Below are 21,322 nucleotides of genomic sequence, written 5' to 3' on the forward strand. Positions count from 1 at the left end.
CTTTTGCTTGAAAAGTAGTTAACGTATAGCCAGATTAAGAAGGAAATCAACTGCTCGCTGATAAATTCAGCGTAGCCAACTCTTGGGATTCTATCAGGAGCCTCGCGGTATTTCCTGTTCTTTTGGGGCTTTATTTTTTTCTAAAGCCTCAGCTCCAAAAATTCAGTAAGGACATAAAAATCTAGACTTCATTAAAAATAGCAGTTTCAGGCCCTCGCAGCTGTGGACAACACCTGAAAGGGTGATCAGAGCATAGCTAAAAGTTCAGAAAAAACCGAGAGGCAAACACAAACCTACGACGTTTACGCGTTCCCAAAAGTCTGCCGAATTTTGCGAACTTGCGTCTCGGGAACCCCAGCCCAGATTTTTAACGTCTGTCTGGAGGCCGGCATCGGCGTCCAGGGGCTACCCGAGCGCGGGGGGAACGGGCGATCCCCGCGAAATCCCTGTGCAGCAGGGAGCCCGGCCCGGGGGCGGCTGCGGGCAGGGGCGATGCCGTCCCTCCGAGCGGCTCCCGGCGAGCTCAGCCTGCGCCGCGGCACCAGGGCGCGGCAGCCACAAACCCGACCCGCCCTGCCCACCCCCCGCACCAGCTTAGGTGAGGCTCGGCGCGACATCGGTGCTGATTTTGGTAGATATTATTTTTGCACTTGGAACGCCCTTGATTATTTACTGCAGTAGCCACAGCGGAGAAGCCTTCAGCCATGAATTAAGTGCAGCTCGTTTCTTCAACCTCAATAATAAACCACAAAACGCACCTTGCATTTTAAACTCTTCCTCCAAATATCACAGGCGAGGAAAACCTGAAGTGATGGCTCATGTCAGAGGCAAAACAATTCGGGAATAGTCTCTCAAATAATACAAGTTGTACTAAAAAGGCAGGCGCCGCAGCCCGAAGACTGGCACTGAAGTGGTTAACAGACATATGCTGTATAATTAGGAGATGCATTAATGATTATGAATAGTAAATGACTTGGTGCAAGGAAAAAATCTAGTCAAAAGGGACATGCACCTATCTTACATGTTTATTAGAAACTGTATATAACCAGAGAATTCTGCTATTAAGAATCCTGCATTATTGGTGTAAATACTTCCAAGGGTACATCAAATTGTAATCTTTCATACGACATCCATCAAACCAGGCTGGAGATTTTGACAAACATTAAACACAGTAAGGAGGCAATTATGTATGCATGATTTAATCTGCAACTAATTAATATGCAAATTTATTCATATGTTAGTTACTAAATTAAAAATGCAAAGAAGCCCTTATGGTGATTCTCAAAATTTTGCACAAACAGAACATTTAAAATATAAGAAAAAATGAAGTTTTTTGGAAACCTGCGGCATACTTTAAATCTTTGGAAACCTGTTGCACGGAGATGGTTCAAAAATATTTACTTAAATACCGGAGAATGAGAAAAGGTGCGTTAATTTTGTGTCAGAACGTGGTGGCAGAAAGGTTAAACACGAATCTCTGAAAGTCTTAGGAGATGTGCACTAATTATCAAACAAACTGTATTCTAGACCGAACTCCCACAGCCTGCAAAAAAATTCCGGCTCGGCACAAACCGGTCATCTTTCCGGCATTTTGCTCCGGTTGGGGATGCCTGCGTGCCGAATCCAAGGCTATTTTAACACCAGCCGATAGCCCCGCATCCTCCCTTGGCACTCGGAAGCACTTTTGACGGTCAGGGACACAAAACCCCAGGCTCTGTTTTCACCTGAGTAGGTTTTATGTTTAAGAAATCTTCTGGAAAGATTGGAAATAAGAGGTGTGAGGGAACTAATTGGGTGAAGGTGGACAGAAACTGCCTTTAACGCTTTTCCAGATGCATCTTCAAAGAAAAACAAGGATGCAAACAAGAAGCAGACATTTAGAATAGTTCCTGGAGAATTGCTACAGCTATGATTCGGAATAGTTTCTACCCCCTAGTAGGTAAGTAAAGAACAATAATTAAGTATATATTATACCATTGTTTGCATTTGAAGGTATCTGTTACGGCATACGTTTAATGTGCCAGAATTTCCTTCCGGTCGTATTTCCAGGGAGAGTTCAGTTATATTCTGAGCTCTGTACGTGGCTCTGAGACTAAGCTGGAGCAGCCAGCATAGCCAAAAAACGAGGCACAGGGCGAGTACAGAGGAAAGCACAGCAAGTACTTCCAGGCTGTTTCCTGGGCCGGTGAACTCTCACCGTTTCCTTCTTTTTTCCTCCGAAAAAACAAAAGTAATCAGCTCTGCGGCAGGCCAGCGCCAGAAGAGGATGTTGGCACCAGCTGCTCCTGCTCCCACCGCCTGGTTTGGCCCCCGGTGCCGAGGCCACGCCGGCGGCAGCGTGCCCACGGCCCCTCGCCCGGAAAACCCCCGTCCCTGGCGCAGCCCCCAGGAGCTCTGGTCCGGGTCCCCGGGGTGCCGGGGCCGAGCCGGCATCCCGCGGTGCAGCTCCCAGGAGCTCCGGTCCGGGTCCCCGGGGTGCCGGGGCAGAGCCGGGCGTCCCAGGGAGGCTCTGGGTGCAGCCTTCCCGCAGGGGTGGGACCCGGAGGGGACCCTCGAGCAGCTTCCTCTGCTGGGTGGGATTGCACCTAGCGCTATCGCCGTTACCAAAACGATGACCTAGTCGTCACTTGTAATCGCTACGGCCGTACGAGCGCTTCCTTCTTTTGTGATTCACCGATGCAGAGCGCTTTTGGGATCAGGAAAGAGCATCCCAAGATCAGATTTGCCCAATTTAAGGGGAAAAAGTCTAGACTGGAACGGAAAACTGCAGCAAAATCGCTCTGAAAATACGAACAGGCTTGGTTGTACATATTTAAATCTACTTTGTTGCGCCTTGATAGGTGAGTCTTGATTTTTGTTTAGGCCGGAACCAAATGTAAGGCTTTTAAAAGCTTAAACGTACACATTTATGCATTCATTACACAGTGTTAAATCTAATTTGTTCTTTTTACTGTCACAGGAAGCACATGTTTAAAGCAATCTGTTTCCTCATATGAATGCTTTCCTGTCTGTTTGAAAAAAATTGCAACACACTTTACCCCAAGTAACCAAGAGGTGATCATAAATATCCCTAAATAGCATTAAACAGATATGAAAGACATTAACACTTCCAGAATGCCAAAGTAGTATTAAAAAAAATTCTAACAGATGCTCCTAGGTCAAAAAGTGAAATGTGTGTTTCCTGAAAAAACACTCTCATCAGAATCATAAATGAACTGTGAGCGGAGAAATGAGGTGTTGCAGAGCAAACGAGAGGATCTTTTTGGTTAAGGACTCTCGCGCACTATTGCCAAAGTGTGGTTGCAATAAAAGAGCCAAAATTAAAGGCGACTTGCCTCAAACCCGCTATCCTTTGCACTCCACCAGGTGGCAATGGCAACGAGGGAGGGCTAACGGCCCCGACCTGCCCCGGCCCTTCGGCCCCGGCCAGGGCTGGCTCCGCCAAACTGGACTGGGACCAAGCGGTTTCACTCTGCCTTGTCGCTTCCTGGCTTGCATTTGGCAGGGAAAAGATGTTCTCATCTGGAAACGCGGTCAAGTCACCTGGAGTATGCAAATCGAGCTTCAAATACCAAAGTTACCCAAGCCCCTCTCGCTCCGGAGCGGGGACACGCGCTTCCCGGCGTGGGGGTCTCGCTGCCGTGCCGGGCGATGCTGCAACACACGACGGCTACCAACGGAACGGGTCTCTGAGGCACCTAAGAGAGTCAAGTCGTCATTATTTGCTAGAAAAGCAGCAAATAAGGGAGCCTTTAAGCTTTATTTACGGCATAGCGAGGATGGCAGGGGTAAAACGCCCATTGCTGAGCCATCCGTGCCCCCAGATGCCGAGGGCTCCTGTCCCCGGGGCCAGCTGCGGACCCCCGGGAACCGCCCAGGGCACCTGCGTGCGCCTTCGCAGAGCCAGAGATTAAACCCGTACGCGTTGCAGCCGTACGCGTTAAATATGCAGCGCCGACAAACGTGAGCTTGTAGCATCTCAGAGCATCGGCAGGGCTGAAAGGAGCCCTCCCAGGACCTGAGGAAAGGCTATTCTTGAGGTCTTTCTAGGGATTTGCAGCAGGAGAGCGGGCGAGCACAGCCCCGCAGAAGCTCGGCGGGGAGAGCCAGCAGGGCAGGCCAGCCCGTCCCGGTCTCCCGGAGGTGCCCGTGGGGCTGAAGCTTTGGGAAGCAAAATGCAACGGGCGTTTATGGGTCTAAAACCGCGCCGGGGCCGCTGCGGTGTCCCCTCCGCTCGGGCGCTGACTTTAACCGCTTGTTTGGCCTGTCAAAAGGTGCTGTCTGCCATTGAAAATAAAATAACAATAAAAAAACAACCAGCCATTGTAGGCCTCCTAGGTTTTGTGCCAAGAAACTGTCAGGGGAGCTTTGCTATGCATTTAACAACGTTAATAGTTATTGGAGCTCTTTATGCTATTTTTTTTTTCTATATTTTCGCTATGCTGATTTTTTTGCTCATTTACCGCTTCAGTGTAAAGGCAAGAAATACTTCAGAGCAAAAATTAATGTCCCTTTGATAAAACACAGAGGCTCTGTTAACAAATGGACTCCAGGCAGAGCGCAAGCATATCAATCTTGACGGAGTATCTTAAACTTCCACAGATAACTTCTTCATTAACGTCCTGCTCTCCCCTCCGCACGCTGCGTCCCTCTCCCCACCCCGACCCCATGTCCAATCCGTTCTGAAATGGAAGAAAAACTTAAAGCAAATGAGATCAAGTAAATAAATCCCCGGCCCCAGAAGCCACCCTTTCCTAAAACCACGTTGGAAAGGCCTGATGCAAGATAGGATTTAAATGCTTATATCTTACATGCTGAACTGTGCTAATCGGAGATCTGAAGGCGCTGCACTGCTTGTAATGAATACCATCTACAGATAATATTTAAAGAAAAGCTACAAAATCAAATTACTGCACAGAGCATTTTTTTTTTTTATCTTTAAATACCTTTTCCTAACAATTTTCCTCAAGGACAAACAGAAAAATTACGTGCTGAGTTTTACACTTGTGAAGCTCAGCTTAATTCCAAAATGAAAAAAGAATTACAAATTTCTAGCTATATAAAGAGTATGCTATATATTCCTTAGCTATAGAAAGCTAAAAAAAATAGCTAGATAAGGAAAACGATGGAAGGCTGGACATGAAACCGCCGTTTATTTTTCCATTTATTTACCGAATCAAACGCATTTTCCGAGCGCCCCTCGCAGCAGGGAGCAGGGGGGCAGCGGCGATGCGGGGCTCAGCGGGGCGCGGGCAGGAGCGGCTCCCGGCGCAGCGGCCAGGGCCGCAGCAGCTCCTCCAGCTGCAGGGTCACCGCCGGCAAAACCGCGCATCGCCGCCGCCGCCGCTTTTGTTCCGTCGCGAGCCTTCCAACGCCGACGCTCGGTACGTGCAAAGGGAGAGATCGCCGAAAAGTTTAAGCGAAAAGCGCGCGTCGAGTTTAGAGGGGGGGAAAAAGGCTGAAGCGTGCAGGGCACGTTTCATCCCAAAGGAGGGACCAGGCTCCCCGGGAGCGGGCTCTGCGCCACCCTACCTGCCGAAGGGGAAGAAACGCTCCTCCGCCTACAAAGCAATTTTAAAAGAACTGCCTTACAGCTCCTGCTGAGTATCTACTGCGTCTCGTTTTGCCCTTTTTGCAGGCACTTGGAAATCATCTGGGTTTGTTGGCCAAAACCTGCCGTCCCCGCAGCGAGCGCCTCCTGCACTACCTGCAGCACTCTGAAGAGGGAGTCTCTGCTCAAGCTAAACAAAAAACCCCCACGAATCCCACACCTCTGTACCAGCTGCTTCGAATGGGCCACAACTATTCAGTACTGCTTTTTTTTTTTTTGCCCTTTTTTTTTTTTTTGAGTCCAAAAGAGTTAAACATTCAGAAGCGCGTGAATTTTGCAGTAAAGGTTTTAGCTTTAAATATAACGCACGGCCCAGGCCTAAGAATAACGCACCTATCGGGCCACCCCTTTCAAATTGCTTTTTCGTGTTGAAGATACCCTGTGCGATTCATTACAAACTAAAAACTAAGCCATTTTAAGCTGTGTTTTCTCTACCTTTTAAGCTATTTTAAAACACCACCACCACAGCATTTTGCCTGCAAAATGACTTCTTAGTCCTTCAGATGCGGCGAGCGATTTCAGGTGCGGTTTGCAACATACGGTCTTTGAACCGATCCCCTCACCGGCGTACAGTAGATTTTATCGTTTCCTTGGTTTGACTTCATTTGCTATGTGCTAAAGCTGCATTTCCACATTTATTTATTTACTTCAAAGCAAAGAGCAGAGCTTTGTTACAACTGCAAAAACAAGCGGGGTAGAGTTGAATAAGGTTCCGATTTTAATATGGAAAATCCCCAACTCATAATGCAGTATGCGTTACGCGGCTGGCCAGAAGGGCGAGGAGGGATGCTAGCCAGGCTGCTTCCCTGGGGCCACCGGATGAAGGGGATCTTGTCAACCCGGTAACGCGGCGAGCGCCCGGGGCAGCGCCCGGGGAAGGGCGACCGCTGCGGGAATGGGACAAACTACTTTGGGAAAACGTACAGGCTGCTGCGAGGCAGGGGAAAGCCAAGTACCCTACTGCAAGCATGTTGCAGTGCGTTACGCAGGTCTAGCCTCACCTCTGGGGGCTCTCGGACCTCAGAAGTCACTGAATTGTACTAAAACAGTAGGATAAAATTATAATATTAGTTCCCGTTATCCTCTCCTTAATCCAGCTCCTACCTCGCTCCCTCTCACTTGACCCAAGTTGCTAGCGGGGTCCCGGTGAGCTGCCTCCGAGCCTTCGCTCCCCTTTTGCCCTGCTGGCCTCGGACGCGTATCTCCAGGAAGGTCAGCTCTGTCCCAAGGAGGCTTCACCCCATGTCGCTGGTCCTCAAAGACCCCTAGACGGGACCCCCTCCCTCGGCAGGCGCCGCACCGCTGCCCCAGTGCCGTTTGGCAGCTGCAGCGCTCCGGCACGTCTCCGGTGGGTGACAATCCGCAACCCACCGCTGAACCCCGGGGAAGCTCCAAAGCACCCAACGGGTCCAGCGTGGACGAATGTCCCCAAAGACGCTGGCGGCAGCGACGACGTCGGCATCCCAGGACCGGCCGATTTTCTGATACGGCAGGTGGCATAGGGAAAGCCGGGGACATTGTATTTGTTTTGGAAAACTCCCATTTAAGTTGGACGTTTGAAGGGAAATTCATACGGTTGTGTTTTTGCACTTGAGGTAGGAAGTCTGCAAAGTCTGCACAAAAAGCACAAGCGGTGCTTCCTCACCTCCCAGCTAAATTATCAAGGCTTCTCCCATGGAAATCAGAATAAAGCTGTGGAAAAACTCCAGGTGGCATCCCAGTAGTATTTCTCTTTTCTTGATTTTTGGAACCAAGCAGGTGTTTCCTTAGGACGTACAACTGAGTCATACATTTCCTTATCTGTCTGGCCAGCAAGGTCAGAGCTGGTGCGCTTGTCAAGGCGCACCACGGCGAGTGCGGACAGACGTCTCCAGTCTAAGAGGGGGCACCTTAAACGAAGATGAAAGAAAGAGGCTCTTGCCATTAAAACTGACGCTTGGGAGATTTTACCTGCCGATTCGTCAACAAAATCAATTAATTTTTCAGTTCCTCTTTTTTAACGCAACTGAGATGATATTTGACTTCTCCCACTCTTTGTTCTGGCTGTAAAATCTTCCCCACGAGAACTCTCATTGCCTACATTCAGAATAACGTGCGGCACCAGTCCGGGCCGTGGCTGCAGTCCCGCTCCTCGGTGCAGCCCAGCTCCTACTGCCAGACCCGGTTCCTTCACCCCAAGCCCGCTCGCATCTATTTGACGAATGAAGAGCGAAGCAAGTGCCACGGCCAGGGACGAGGCCCCTGGCAGAGGAGGGAGCTGGGCCCCAAGCCCCCTTCCCAAGCAGGAGGTCGCCCGTCTTCCCCAAGGGCTCCTACGGATGCAGCTTCCAAGGAGATGGTTCCACCTGAGGAGCCATCACCTCCTCCTCTTCCCTCCATTTTTAAGCCTTCTATTTATTTTAAAGCTGTTGGTTCTGTTAAGAGTAAATTAACCTCGGAAACCAGAAAGACATGACCGTGATCGCCGGCTGAAGCCGTGGTCTCCGTCGCACTGAATGGCTACGCCAGGGCTGGGCCACGGCTGCTTTCACAGCCACGGCTTTTGCTCTCTTTCCACGTCGCTGCAGCCGGTTTCAGGGATGAGGGACGCTTGGGGACACCCCACCTCTGCTCAAGGAGACGCGAGGAAACGAGCACAGGGTGAATCACCTCGGCGAAGAGAGAGGTGTGAACGTAGGGCAGGGTCGCGGCGGAGAGCCCGGCCCATCGCCCTGCTGCTGCCCCCGGGGCGGCCAGCACACAGGATTCGGAGAAGAGCTGGATGCAGAGCTGTGAAACGGGAACCGCGTCATTGCCCGCTCAGGGTTTACCACGGGCAGGGTGCAAGCTGGAGTACCTCCGCCACCATCCTCCCGTTTCGCTAGATACCGGCAGGACCTCTTACCATCACGCGAACCCCCCGCCCTTACAGCGTCCTAAAACCAGCTCTGCGTTGGCTCTGCTGTGCACCGGCGGCGACGGAGCTACGGCAGCAAAACCTGTGGTTTACAAGAGCCGCTCCGCTCCAGACCGTGCGGTTACGTCGCTGAGCTCCTTTAGCTGCCCCTGCAGCAGAGGAGGGGACCGGAGAGGCTGCTTCCACAAGGCTCCTAAACTGTGGGCGCCGCTGCCACCCCGGCACAAGGACACGGGGACAACCCCGCAGCTCCCGCCAGCGCCTCGCACCCTGCACCCCGCTGCACCGGCCCGCCGAGCGCGGCGCTCTCGGTCCTCCCTGGGAGGGGGCTGCGAGGAGAGGTGTGCGGTCGGGGGCTCGGGACAGGCTGAAAGCTGCCTTTATCGGCATGGGTTGAGCGCCTGAGCACCTCTCTCCGGGGTTGGAGCAGGACGTGGGACTTCAGTTCGGGCTCCAGCTCCCGGCTCTGCCATAAACGGAGATCAAACAACTGCAATCATCCACTCTTCCCGTGGAGCTAAGGGAGCAGGAGGCCTCGGCACGGTCATAAGGGAAAGAGCATCCAAAGAGAAGGAAAATGAATATATTGTACCGTAACGACCATACTTGATAGCACGTTTACTAGATGATAACCATACCAAAAGAAAAAGCACTGGCGATGGAGGAAAGGCATGAGCTGAGCAATTTATTACATCCAGTCGTGCTACTGGAAAGCTTGGCCACAAAGAAGAGTAACTTGAGATGCAGAAAGCCTGCAGACGGCCTTTGCCGGGCTCACGCGCCCACCTTCATTCCCAGAGGCGAAAAGCCCGCCTTGGCCACGCAGGGGCTCGAAGGCAACGTCACCACTTGTGCTCCTCCGAGCTGCGCCCGCTTCTGCCCCGGTAACCCCTCCTTCTGCCGAAGCATGCAATCCTGCTCCAAGAAAGCCAAAGAAGCACTTGTAACGTGCCCGCAGATGACCGGCACCGTGAGCTCCCCGCGAAGGCTTCATTCCTGAGCTTTCTTTTTGTCCTCAATATATTGCTTTGCATTACTGGTGCTACCTGTTGGAAATCAACACCTGGGCAGACGCCACTCCCCTGCCGCAGTGCCGCTGTGCTGGGCTTACTTAAGTCAGGACGATATAAGTTCCTGTAAAAACACCACTCGAACATGACCTCTACAACCTAAGCCCTTCCCTCTTTGCTCATTTTCCCCCAAAGATTCCCCGTTCCGTACCCCATTCCTGCACAGACACTTCCAACCGTACAGACCAGCGCAGCCTGCTCATCGCTGACTCTTACCGGTCAAGAGAAGAAAGGCAGAAAATGCCTTGGCAAACGCTTCACGTAAAAGGTCAGATGCGATTAAACCATCAGCAGCTAGAACGGATGAAGGCTTCGGGTTAAAGGTCAGAAGAACAGCAAAGCCTTGGGACGAAGTTAAGGGTGAGGAGGTGACGGTACAGAGGAGCCGCCCGGATTGCACGATGCTAGGTGACGGCAGCACCCGACGCTTGTAAAGAACATGGCACCAAATGACTGCAAAGCCTCTCATAAAGTGGCTGGCACCGTCACTCGGTAAAGGCGGCTCTGGCCTGCAGGTCCAAACAACGTCCACGTGCCCTCGAGTTTGGTGCTATGTAAACGTGCTATAGGTGCTATAGGTCAAACCTCGTCTGCGGGTAGGTGCCAACTGACCGCGCCAGCCTGGGTACAAAACGTAACCGTGTCATAGCTTGGCAAAGTTCCACGGGCCCTCAACGAGGCAAAACAAGTTTTAACAGAAAAACCTCATTGTTGCCAATAGAGCCGTGCCCATATCTCATCTTCAGCTGGCTCGATCCAAAATACCCTGACCCTCCCCGCACCGCTCGAGTCAGAGCAGAGCTTAAGGCGGAAAGCTCCAGTATGGCACGGTCCCAGCAAAAGCCCTCGCCCCAAAGAGACTACATGGAGTCTGTCAAGTCCAAGGAAGTACGTTAGGTGGTGTTATTTCACGGGCAGGAGCCCAGGGCACGGAGAGACTGTGGGTGCCCAAGGAGCAGGCAGAGTTGGGGGGACCCGGCCCCCCGGCCCGCTGCTGCGAAGGCGGATCGCGCTGTGGGCGCGCAGACACGTTTGGGTTACGAAACCTGAAACGAGGGTGATCTCCTGAAACCTCAGGGACGGGAGAAGCTCCACAAAGGACACCGTGAGGAGCGGGCAAAGCCAATCTTAACAGGCCCCGCGAAAGAGCACGCCGAGTGCCCGCGGCGGCCGGGCAGGCGCCAGGGCGCGCAGGGAAGGGGCTGCTTCGGCAGGGACAGGGCCGCCCCCGGCTCGAGCCTCGCTCAGACCGAGCTTGCGGAGCTCAACCTTTCGGTTCCAGCTCGGCTCCAGGCCTGTCGCCAGTTTATAGCCGCTGGGACGCAGCCCCGCACCCGGAGCGCAGCGGGAAGAGTCCCACCTTCCCCGCTCCAAACTTAGTGCGAATCTTCGTTATTTCTTAAACTCTGATTGTTTCCATCGTTTAATTTACTTTGTTTTCCAAACTCGTAGCCATTTCTTATGATAAAGGGGAGCTGATACAACATATTTATTACCATTTATCATTGAAATTTTTATAAGACTACTTATGAATTAATCAACAATAACTGCTTTCACAAACGCTGCTGCATTAATCTCCATATCTACTGCATAAATCACATTGAGAATGAGTTAATATACATATTTTAAGAGAAATACAGCAACATTTCCACCCTATCAACTAAGTATATTATAGCCTAGTTAGTCAATTTATAAATGCCTATACTTCATTCAGCACCATAAATCCCGGCAGTTCAGCGTGACACAATCTAAAAGCTAAATATAATCTGACCTTTTCTAAGGTATTTGTCCTGTTTGAGACACACAGGTGCCTTTTCTAAAGCAGCATCGTTTCAAATGAAATGTATGATTCATGATATATGAAGACAACAAGACCCAAATACCTATCTGTATGTTCACTTTAAAAAGGCTGCATTTCCGTCAGAACCATACTATTCTCGTGTTCACATTACTGGACCAGTATTTTAATTTACTTAATCTTGGAAGACAGAGCTATGGGTGAATAAAACATTCAGGAATACCTTTTTATATTTGATTTTCTAATAAATTGTACAGCTCATTAAAATAATTTGAAGTATTTAAAGCGCATATCCTACTTCGAGTAATTTGGCTTAAAAATAAAAATACTGTTAAAAGAGTCGAGAGTATTGAGCTGTAGAAGTATTTCTGTTCTGTACAACAACCGTATTCACAAAAAATTAAAGGAAGCACACATTTGAGACTAATCTGCGACAAACATAAATTGCCTTTCATTCTTTCGAAGCAAGAAGCAATCCATAAAAAACTTTTGCAGCAGTTATAAATCCCTGCACGCTGCCATTTCCAACAGGAACGTTGCCACTCTTCCCCACGCAGGGAGGGCAGGTAGCAGGTACCATTTTCCTCCAAGTGTCTTTTATAACGCAGACACAAAAGTACCCCTGGAAATGTCCGGAGATGGTCACCTGCCTACAGAGCGATTTTTTAAATCATCAAAAATGCCGGTTTGGGGTGGGTTGGTGGGTTGGGTCCCGTCCCCCCCCCGGCAAACGACTAAACAAAACCCCAGCACGCTTGCCGAGCGATCGCAGATGAGTGCCGAACTCGCTGCCGGCTGTGCCAGGAGGACGCAGAACAGGGCGCTGCATCCTTCCCGCGGCGCCTCGCAGCGTGCCGGGGGCTCCGCGGTGCCGCAGCGCGCTCGGCTGCGCTCGCTGGTAGCCCTGCCGCGCACGGCCTTGCCTCCAAGTGCAGGGCGCTGGGAGGGGAACGTCATGCGAAGCTGTCAGAAAAACTATTAAAAGCTAAAGTTTCATCTAAATTCAATCCACCTCTAACTTCAAGCATAATAGGACTCATAAAAACCTTTGGGGAGGATATTAGCTATTGCTGTAAAGGAGCCCAATAAAAACCAAACCCAAAAAACACACAGTGAAAGACATTTAAAATACACGTGTGGGAAGTTAGTTTTAATTAAAAAAAAAAAAAAAATAGTATTATTACTTTACTGGAAACTTGCATTTGAGAAGTTCCGTATTTCAACAATTTACAAAAAAGATTCCTGTTTGTATCTGTTTAACGTTATAAAGATTGCAATAATCCGTGCGATTAAATTAGGAGGTTCATACGTGTTTTTCTCTTTCAGATTACTATTTTATTATTTATAGTGACCAGTAATTAAACTACCGTTTAGCACAGTCACTACAACAACTGAAGCTTTAACAGTATCCTAGTTTGCAAACTGCAAATTTACGTGGGTTTATGGTAAAAACATAAAACCCACCTGAGATTAACAGGCCAATTTGTTGTATATGCCGCAAGATTGATTGCCACTCGGCTCCTCCTAATAACCGGATTTAGAGATAAAACCAATGGAGTTATCAGGTATGAAAGGGAACCCCTCCCCTCTTGAGTGGTTCGTTTTCTGTTTGCAGACGTTGCTACAAAAATATGTGTTAGGTATTTTTAAAGGAACGGCAGAGAAAAAATTAGAATAAAAATACTAGAATAAAATGCACTCTTTAGCCATGCTACTCTTTAGGCTGCATTTACTGAAACGTCCTATAATTTCTTTTAAAAGCGCTATTTTCCATATATTTTAATGGATTTAAAAGGAAATGCTCTCAAAAGATGTCACGCGCCTTGGTACAGCTTTTTGAGGAAGAAAACACACAGATTTTACACAATGATGAAAAAATGAAAACTAATAGAATACTTATTTGGCTCCCAAAACAAAGGACTTCACCGAACCAAAGAGAAACACCAACTTCTGACTGCAGGATGCAAAGATTTCACGCTAACCGCTGAAAAACGCGATGCCGGGTGGCATCCGTAACCCTCCTCGCAAAGAGGTAGCGGGGATATTCTTTAAAATATCGGGGAAAACGCTGGGTAATTACCAGCTCCGGCGTGATTGCTCGAGCAACCCACAATGCCTCTGGCAGCAGCTGGATCCCCGCGGTTGACACCTGGGTCACCCCCAGCCAGCTCCTGCCGCAGGTACCGTAGCTCAGAGACCTCCCGCGAAAATGAAGATGTCTGCCCCGCGTCCCGGGCTGAGACCCGTGGAAATATCTCTCCGCGCGCTCGTCTCTTTGAACGCCCAAATCCATAAATCAGCAGCAGCCCGACAAAGGAGCTACCCCGCACGCGGAAGGGACGCTCGCCCCGCGCAGGTACCCGCCGCCCGCGCCAGCTCTTCGGCGCCCGCCGCCGAACGTCCGCAGGAGCGGCGCGCGCCCGTCCCCGCCGTGCAATTAATCGCTTCCAAGTCGGGACAAGCGACGAGACTGTTTAACTCTCCTTACCTTGTCCTCAGCCTCGAGCGCCAAGCGCTCGGCGAGCCCGGGAGCGGGCTCGTTTCTATCTGCCTGCAACCGAACAAAGCCACCGCGACCGCAAGCAAGCGAGCAGACGAGCGGTACTTACTGAAGATGGCAAACCTGGAGGAACTTTTCGAACTTTCTTTGTTTGTACTTCTGAAAAAAGACAAAACGGTGTCTTCATAAGACAGGCTTTTTTTTTTTTTTTTTCTTTTTTTCTTTTCTTTTCGCACTGAGATTTTCTACAGACCCAGCCGCTAATCGCCCTGCCCACCGCCTCACGCCAGGCTTGCAGCAGTTTTGGGAACACCGAGTGGATGCCACTGCTCTTAAGGCTGAAAGCAAAATGCTGGAAAATTGTTCATATTTTGACCTCGAGCGTTAGGGCCTTTGTTTTCGCCTTACACAGATTCGCTTTGAAAAAGCGATTTTTTAAGGCTCCTTGCGTGCTGGGCAAAGAGGACAGAGAGGAGCAATCGGCTAACGTTAAAGAAACCCCTCCGAGAGTCCTGGCGGCGTACGCTCTGCCACTTATTGTATTTATTTCAAAGTATTGCTACACAGGACGAAACTCCGATTATTTGTTGAAATGGAAAAAAAAGGTTGAACACAAAGTCACTCACCCATAGAGGTGCTGTGGAGAGGCCTCCGCCGGGGGTTATTGCTAGAATACTGATAGTACTGGGAGCCAGGCTTAGTGGGGGAGAGCGCTCCTGGGTTGCCAATATCCATGTCACCTCCAAGGAGACTTTGCTAAAAGATTAAAAATATATACGTGTGTGCGCGTGCATGTTAAATCCGACTTTCCTCATCATTAGCTATTTCTCATTCCTAAAAATAACACAGTAAAGAAACCTTCACAAGCAACCGAAACACGGAAACAAGAACCTGCCAAAATTTTAAAGGAGACATTACAAAAATTTCCGGTTCTGCATCTTTTCCTTTACCGGGAAAACACAGAGTAATTAATTTAAAATACGATTATTTACATTTAAAGGAGACTTATTGCCTACTTATTCAAATGCAATCAGTCTTTTAAAAACTTTTAGAGCTCTATTAATATATTTGAAGGGAATTTAGTTTCTTCACTGCAAACAAGATAGCTAAGTGCACAGATTTAACAATAATAAAACTTAAAAGAAAAAAAATCCTGCTGTTGATAGAGCAGTTGGTTCAGTGTGCATGAAACAGCTTCATTGTCTATCCCCGTGCAAGGAAAAATTCATATCCGTGAATTAAATAGATCAGATTTTGCAATATAAAAATCTGGACGGCAGGCTGTACACGATACGTGATTAAAACGTGAAAATAAAATTAGACATTATTAATATTTTTGTGCAATGCTATCAGAAAAAAAAAAGCACTTCAGAAACCCAAAAACAATTAACGCTATTGTATAGCAGCAGCAGTAGCAGCAGCAAAGGACTTTCAATATATCCACTTTATGCCTGTACCATTAACTAACAAGACGCATCCTAGTAAACGCAACATTTTCTCGGCTACGAAAGGACGATGGTTTCCATACAACAGCAGCAAACGTTATCTGACCCGTGCTACGAGAAAAATTATAAATCTTTAAGAGCCTAGGACAGAAGAACAATTTCCTGAGTAATGTTCTATTTGCTATAAACTACGTTGAAACTTACCCATAATATATAAATCCCCTGATTATACTCTGCATTGAACACATTGTTCTTTTAATTATTCTGATACGCAATAAAACAGGTGTAGATACTACCATTTATATTAAGAACAAATTTACCATTTAATAAAGAAATTTTAAAATTAAGTACCAAAAATCTAACTTTATCGTTACTTGTAATCAACTTTTACTGACTGAACTAATTACTGTACTTGATAAAGTACAGAATGTGTTTTCCCTAATCTAAATTCTAATCACCATGTCACTCACAACAGACTTAGTAATGCTTCACTAACACACTATTCACATGCAAAATACTCTAAATAGGCCAATTATGACTCTGCCCCTGTTCCCTGGTTAACCCGCTGAGAACTGAAAAATTTCACAAGGCAGTCACCAACTAAAACAAAGGCTCCTTGTTTTAAATTAAGACAGTCTTTTTGATTCCTAAATAGCTCAACAAAGTGGCATGTCTTCTGCTGAAAGCAGTTGGTCAAATATGACCCACGAGCTGGAAAATCAGAAATTAAAACATCCTTACTCCTTGACTATCCTTCTAAAAACATTTAAAGATAACTTTTGATTCTGGAAAACTATATTCCTCTTTTTCCCAGAGAGGCTAACCGAGAGCCGCTGACGAGGGACGGACAAACGGGCTCCGAGCGCTTGGGGCTGACGCCCTTCCGCGGGGAGCAGCCCAGCATCTGCCCTTCCAGACCTCGCGGAGAGGTAAAGATACCAAACCGCCAGGCGGAAGGCGCTTTTTGCTCGCATCTTTACGTTCCGCCAGTGTCTAACATACACCTGCAATGACTATGCTCCTTTTAATAACCACCACCTGCGCCGGCAAAAATGGTTGCGAGCCTATTGCATCACGGCAGAGAAATACAGGGAAGAACTCCCTGCAAAAAGCGTTACCGATTCATCGCGAATATCCTCCCAAAAGAAACGTAATTTTATTGACTGTCTCGGAGCATTTCAGAATGAAACAGCGCTCGCCACAGAAATTCTCTGCAGTCATATATTTTTATCACGTATACGTTTTAACATAAAGACAGACCTGCTAAATCTGTGCATGGTTTATCCATATGTCGGGGAGTCTGAAAGACTTAGAGCCATCAGCTGTATAAATTCCTATACCCAGCCTACTAGATTTCATTTGACTTCAAAAAAAAAAAAAAAAAAAAAAGAAACGGATAGAAGACAGCGTTTGCAAACTATTTTAGATTAAACAAGATTTGCTTTAGGAGCATAAAACATACACATACACGATGTTGTTTTTGTTTTTTCATCCAAACATTTTTCTCTGTAAAAAGATGCAGAGGTTTCTACAGGGGGGGAAACAAAAAAATCCCAAACTTGTATTATTCTGTCGGAAGGACACAGACGTAGCAGGCCGGAGGGCTGCAGGCCCTGCGTGCGGTTAGCGACCCAGCACTTCTCTCTGCCACCGGTTGCACTTTCCAATGGCCGTTCCTTCTTCTTGACCTAACAGGTAGCTGCTGGCAGCTGGATTCCCTGCGGCACGGCGGACCCGAGGCTTTCCACCCAGGAAAGCAGAGGGGCCCGCAGGTTTGCCAGCCTTGGGCCGGCGCTGGCCGCGGGGCTCGCTGGCCCCGGCGCAGGTGTCTGCTGCGGGGGCACCCACGCAAGCCCGCTCCTAATTAACGATCTCCCTCTCTCCACAGATTCAACCCGGGTGCTATGGTATAAGCAGCGTTTTCTACACCAAAGATTAATTCTTATTGAAAAACACCTCTCAAAAATTTTCACCGCAACTGTCACCGACTCGTTTCTTCGCTCTCTTAAAGAAAAAACCCGCCAACAAATAACCCAAACCGGAGCAAAGCCCCCCCTTTGTCTCCTATGGGACAGAGACTTTCTCGCGAGGTAAAAAAGAGGGGGGGGGGGGGGTGTGTGTGTGTGCATTAAGGGGACCCCACCGAGCACTCCGGGGAGAAAAACTACGATAAAAATATATATGTAGTTCTTCCGAGATGCTTGTAAAAGGAACAATGGGCATTTATTACCGTTCAGCCTACATGTCACACTGCTAATGGCCTGCAACAAAGAGAGAGATAAAACGTTTACAAACCACAATGCCATCGATTACACAGCCTTCCCAGCTCGCCTTTGCTCCAAATTGGATCTTAGAAACGCAATGAATTATTAGGCATCAAAGTTAATATTTACCACTAAGAAACGATGAGCTCAAAAGCCAAGCGTTACATTCGTCAAACCCCTCTCCAGTCGTTAGCTATAGGGGTTTACTCTGCCTATAGGTTCCGTATGCTGGAAGCGGGTTATCTGTGGGCGCGAGCCGGACAGCAGGCAGGACGCGAGCCCTTGCAAATCTTCCAGCTCATCGGTATAAATCCGGCAGGCACGTTCTTGCATTACAGCACGTATCGTGCTCACAGACCTATGCGGTTTATTTGTTTCGTATTAAACAAAAAAGCTCATAACCTATTGAAGTTGCCAGGTGAATGCTAGAGTTTGAGCTAAAAACAATCAGAGAAGGGAAAAAAAAAAAAGGCAAGAGAGCAAAATCCATTTTCGCACTGAGCCACGCAGCTGTATCTTTTATCAAGTGCGGTGCTTTCGCTTGTCTCAGTTACACACAATCCTGTCTTCTTTCTGGCAATTTGTAAAAGAAGTCACCGACTAGTGAATCCTGCCTCCAAAACTGGAATAACTAGACAAAGAATTAAAGCTGGGTAGGGAGAAAATACGCACGTCCTATGACAAAGTAATATCCATATGGATATGATATTACCCCTCCCGGAAAAAACAAATGTTGTTTCCATTGCAAACCTGAAGTTTTCTTTTCAAAGGAAAATCACGGGAATTTCACTTAAATATTTGTCTCGGACCTAACAGGTAGGAAATACATTTACAAAAAGATATGTTATTTTTCCTTTGTTACAGAAACAGGTGAGATTAGAGTATGGCAGAGTGCTGCATTTTACTAATAGAATGTTAATTCAGATTAAAGGAAAATGGCCTTGAAGCCTGTAATCCAAAAGCCTCTGAAAACACTGATCAGGGAAAAATACCTCCAAAAAGGCCTTTTTTTTTTTTTTTCTGACAACCTGGATTTTTTTTTTTTTTTTTTTTTGACATCTTCACGCTACGCCGTGATCCAGTATCAAACACAACATCATGGGGCTGTTGCAGGCAAGAGAAAAACGGGCTTAGATGAAAACCGATTAAGCTCCTTTTCTGAACCATTGCCAAACGTTTGTGGGTCGCGCTCACGTTTGAGTATTCCTGCGCGCACAGCTGCAGTCCTGCACGCCGCTCCCAACCTGCGTGATGTATAGCGACTGCGGGACATATGGTCCCCTCGCCGAAAGCCTCCGAGAAGCGTCGCGCGGGCACGATTGGAGGCAAAGCGCCGCATTGCACGCGGCCGCACCCCTGGTTTCTCCCAGCCCTCTCCCGCCCGGTGCCGTACGGAGGCTTCTCCCTCTCGGTGGGAGAGGGTGAGGAGCGGGGACGAAGGCTGAGCCCGCCAGGGTCCTCGGCGTCTGCAGGTACGGTCAGCAAACCAGCCGAGCGGAGCCGGCGCGGCATCGCGCCCTCGGTCCTCGCGGCAGGCGGAGCGGGGACGCCCGCCCTCCGGCTGGCAAAGCGGCCCTGTGCCGCGGGGGTGCCGAGGGTGCCGGGGCGCCCCTCCGGAACGCGCCGCGGGGCTCTCGGCCAGCCCAGCTCTGCCCCTGCCCGAGCCGTGGCGGGGCAGACCTGGGAGCCCATACAAACACGGGCACGTGTTTTATACGACTTCATCGGCTAGCTGGCCCAAAATATATAATTTTAAAAGCAAGTCCTTTTCTGCAATAAACGTCACGTGTATGACGAGAATTCATGCACTTTATCTAAAGAAAAAAGGGAGTCCGGCTATTTTTCACCATGTTGCACCATTCCTTAAATTAAAATTCCTTACACTTTTACAGATCAAAGCTTGTTTGCTTGCTTTATTCATATTTAGGCCTTCCTGGCTCTCCCTACGAGCACCACGTCTCTGCATTGTTCCCTCTGCTCCGACACCGACGTCTCCATGGGCCGGGAAAGTAGGGCAGGGAGGCCGTGGCCCGCGGCCCCCGCGAGCCCCCGGCCGGCACCGGGCTCCCGCACGCACGCAGCCGTGCAGCTCCCGCTGTGCTGGGGTGGTTGGTACCCAACCATCGGGGGGCTGCCCCGCCATTCCGTTATGGGGTTTTTTCCCCAGAAAGGAAGGTGTACTCTGAGCTTCCTCAACGCTAAAAACTTAACGTGTGCTGCGCGCGTAGCCAACGCAGCAGTTTGCGACGCTGGGTCGCAGCGAGCAGGCTCCTCCGTGCTCGGTAGCGACCGACGTTCTCCTGCCGAATACCCGCTCTTCTCCTATTGCTCTTTAACCATCTCCATTTGACTTCTCAACATCTATTCCGCTGCAAATTTGCAAACAAAGCGACTTGCGTTTCTTGAAATCGCACCTAATTTATGAAACAGAGGAACAGGAGGTAATTTTTGTCAGATTTTTTTTTTTTTTAATACAACAAATTTCTAACTGCAACTATCCTGTTTTCCTCTCCTTTAGTAAAATCACAGGATACAGGATTATATCTCATCATCCAGATTTCAGCTGCTCTTACATGCCCTATCCTCAGTTTATGAATTTTCACTTAAGTCAAGTTAACTAAGTCATGCCGCATACACATCTGAATCATTTCTTGGTTATTTCCTTCTGTGATTTCAATCCTCTGTTTTTAATCAAATTATGAAACTAAATTTCCACTTATCATGTGACTATCGGGGCATCTGTTCATAATCTGTCCAATTCCTACAAATACTCCTTTCTTTGGCTTTTGGAAATTTGGCAGCTCTCTGTAAAATCTTCTGTGTGTCATTTACGTCCAGTATTTCTCTCTAATGCCAAGTGTAATTGCAACCCATTGACGGCAAACACAGAGAAACAATTTCCCTGGGTTTTGCTGAGTGTGTTTTCAAGCTAAGGTACTGTTTTCCTTTTTTTTTTTACTTAAGCAACCATGATTCTTAAAAGTATTTGCAGAAAAATTTTGACTTTTAGAGAACAAAGGAACTTCTCTCACAGCGGTTTCATTTTTCAGAGAGATTTATTTTTGTCAAGAACGCTCACGTGTATGAAGTGAGAGAAAACATGTTTATTTTATTTTCTCTATCTGATGGCAAATAACCTTCTGTTTCATTTCTTCTGCCTTCTAGGGCAGCACCTTCAGATAGCTGTGCACAGTGCTCAGCAGTTTTCTTTTGACTTTGACCTTTTCCATTAAAAAATGCTTGCAGGTATTATCAAATAATTTTTCATGTTCAACCAACCCTTGTGCATTAATGTCATCAGTATTAGTTCTCTAGGTTTTTTAAATTTTTTTCACTATCTCTTCCTCTGCATAATTTAAAATTGCTCTTTAGGTTTAAACCTTTCTGGAGTGATTTTTCCCAGTTGTGCTTTTTGCGCATTGAACATAATATCAGCACAACAGCAGCAACTTTCAAAGTTCATTTACTGGTTTCAGCAGCATTTCATGGACACAGAGTGCTCTTAAACGCGGCCGAGGTTCAACCACCTCTGGCCAGCGAGGATTTCAAATTTGCTCCTGTGTTCATTTTCCTCCTCTATGTCAGGTGAGCAGGAGAAAAAAAATCATTTGTAACTTCTTACCTAATTTTTCCCACATTTACTCTTGGTGTTTGCTTGCTTCTTCCCATCCCTTCATTCACCATTAGGCATGATGACTCAGATTATTACACTGCTGCTTGATTATCACTAAAGGTTAG

General features: G+C 48.1%; 1 protein-coding gene across 13 annotated transcripts in view; it reads right to left on the bottom strand.

The window, feature by feature from the left end:
• TCF4 (transcription factor 4) overlaps positions 1-21,322 on the bottom strand; it is a 243,761-nt gene that overhangs the window by 83,330 nt on the left and 139,109 nt on the right. For 9 of the 13 annotated variants that reach the window (XM_075489119.1, XM_075489125.1, XM_075489123.1 and 6 more), the window contains 2 exons: positions 14,502-14,631; positions 13,985-14,034 (listed from right to left, as the gene is read on the bottom strand). The exons of 3 other annotated variants lie outside the window; for them this stretch is intronic. In XM_075489119.1, the coding sequence (XP_075345234.1) occupies positions 13,985-14,034; positions 14,502-14,631 (180 nt within the window). The remainder of the gene's footprint in view (positions 1-13,984; positions 14,035-14,501; positions 14,632-21,322) is intronic. One more of the 13 variants, XM_075489122.1, reaches the window with a different exon arrangement.

Source organism: Mycteria americana, assembly GCF_035582795.1.
Source record: "Mycteria americana isolate JAX WOST 10 ecotype Jacksonville Zoo and Gardens chromosome Z unlocalized genomic scaffold, USCA_MyAme_1.0 Scaffold_30, whole genome shotgun sequence".
Taxonomy (NCBI): Eukaryota; Metazoa; Chordata; class Aves; order Ciconiiformes; family Ciconiidae; genus Mycteria; species Mycteria americana.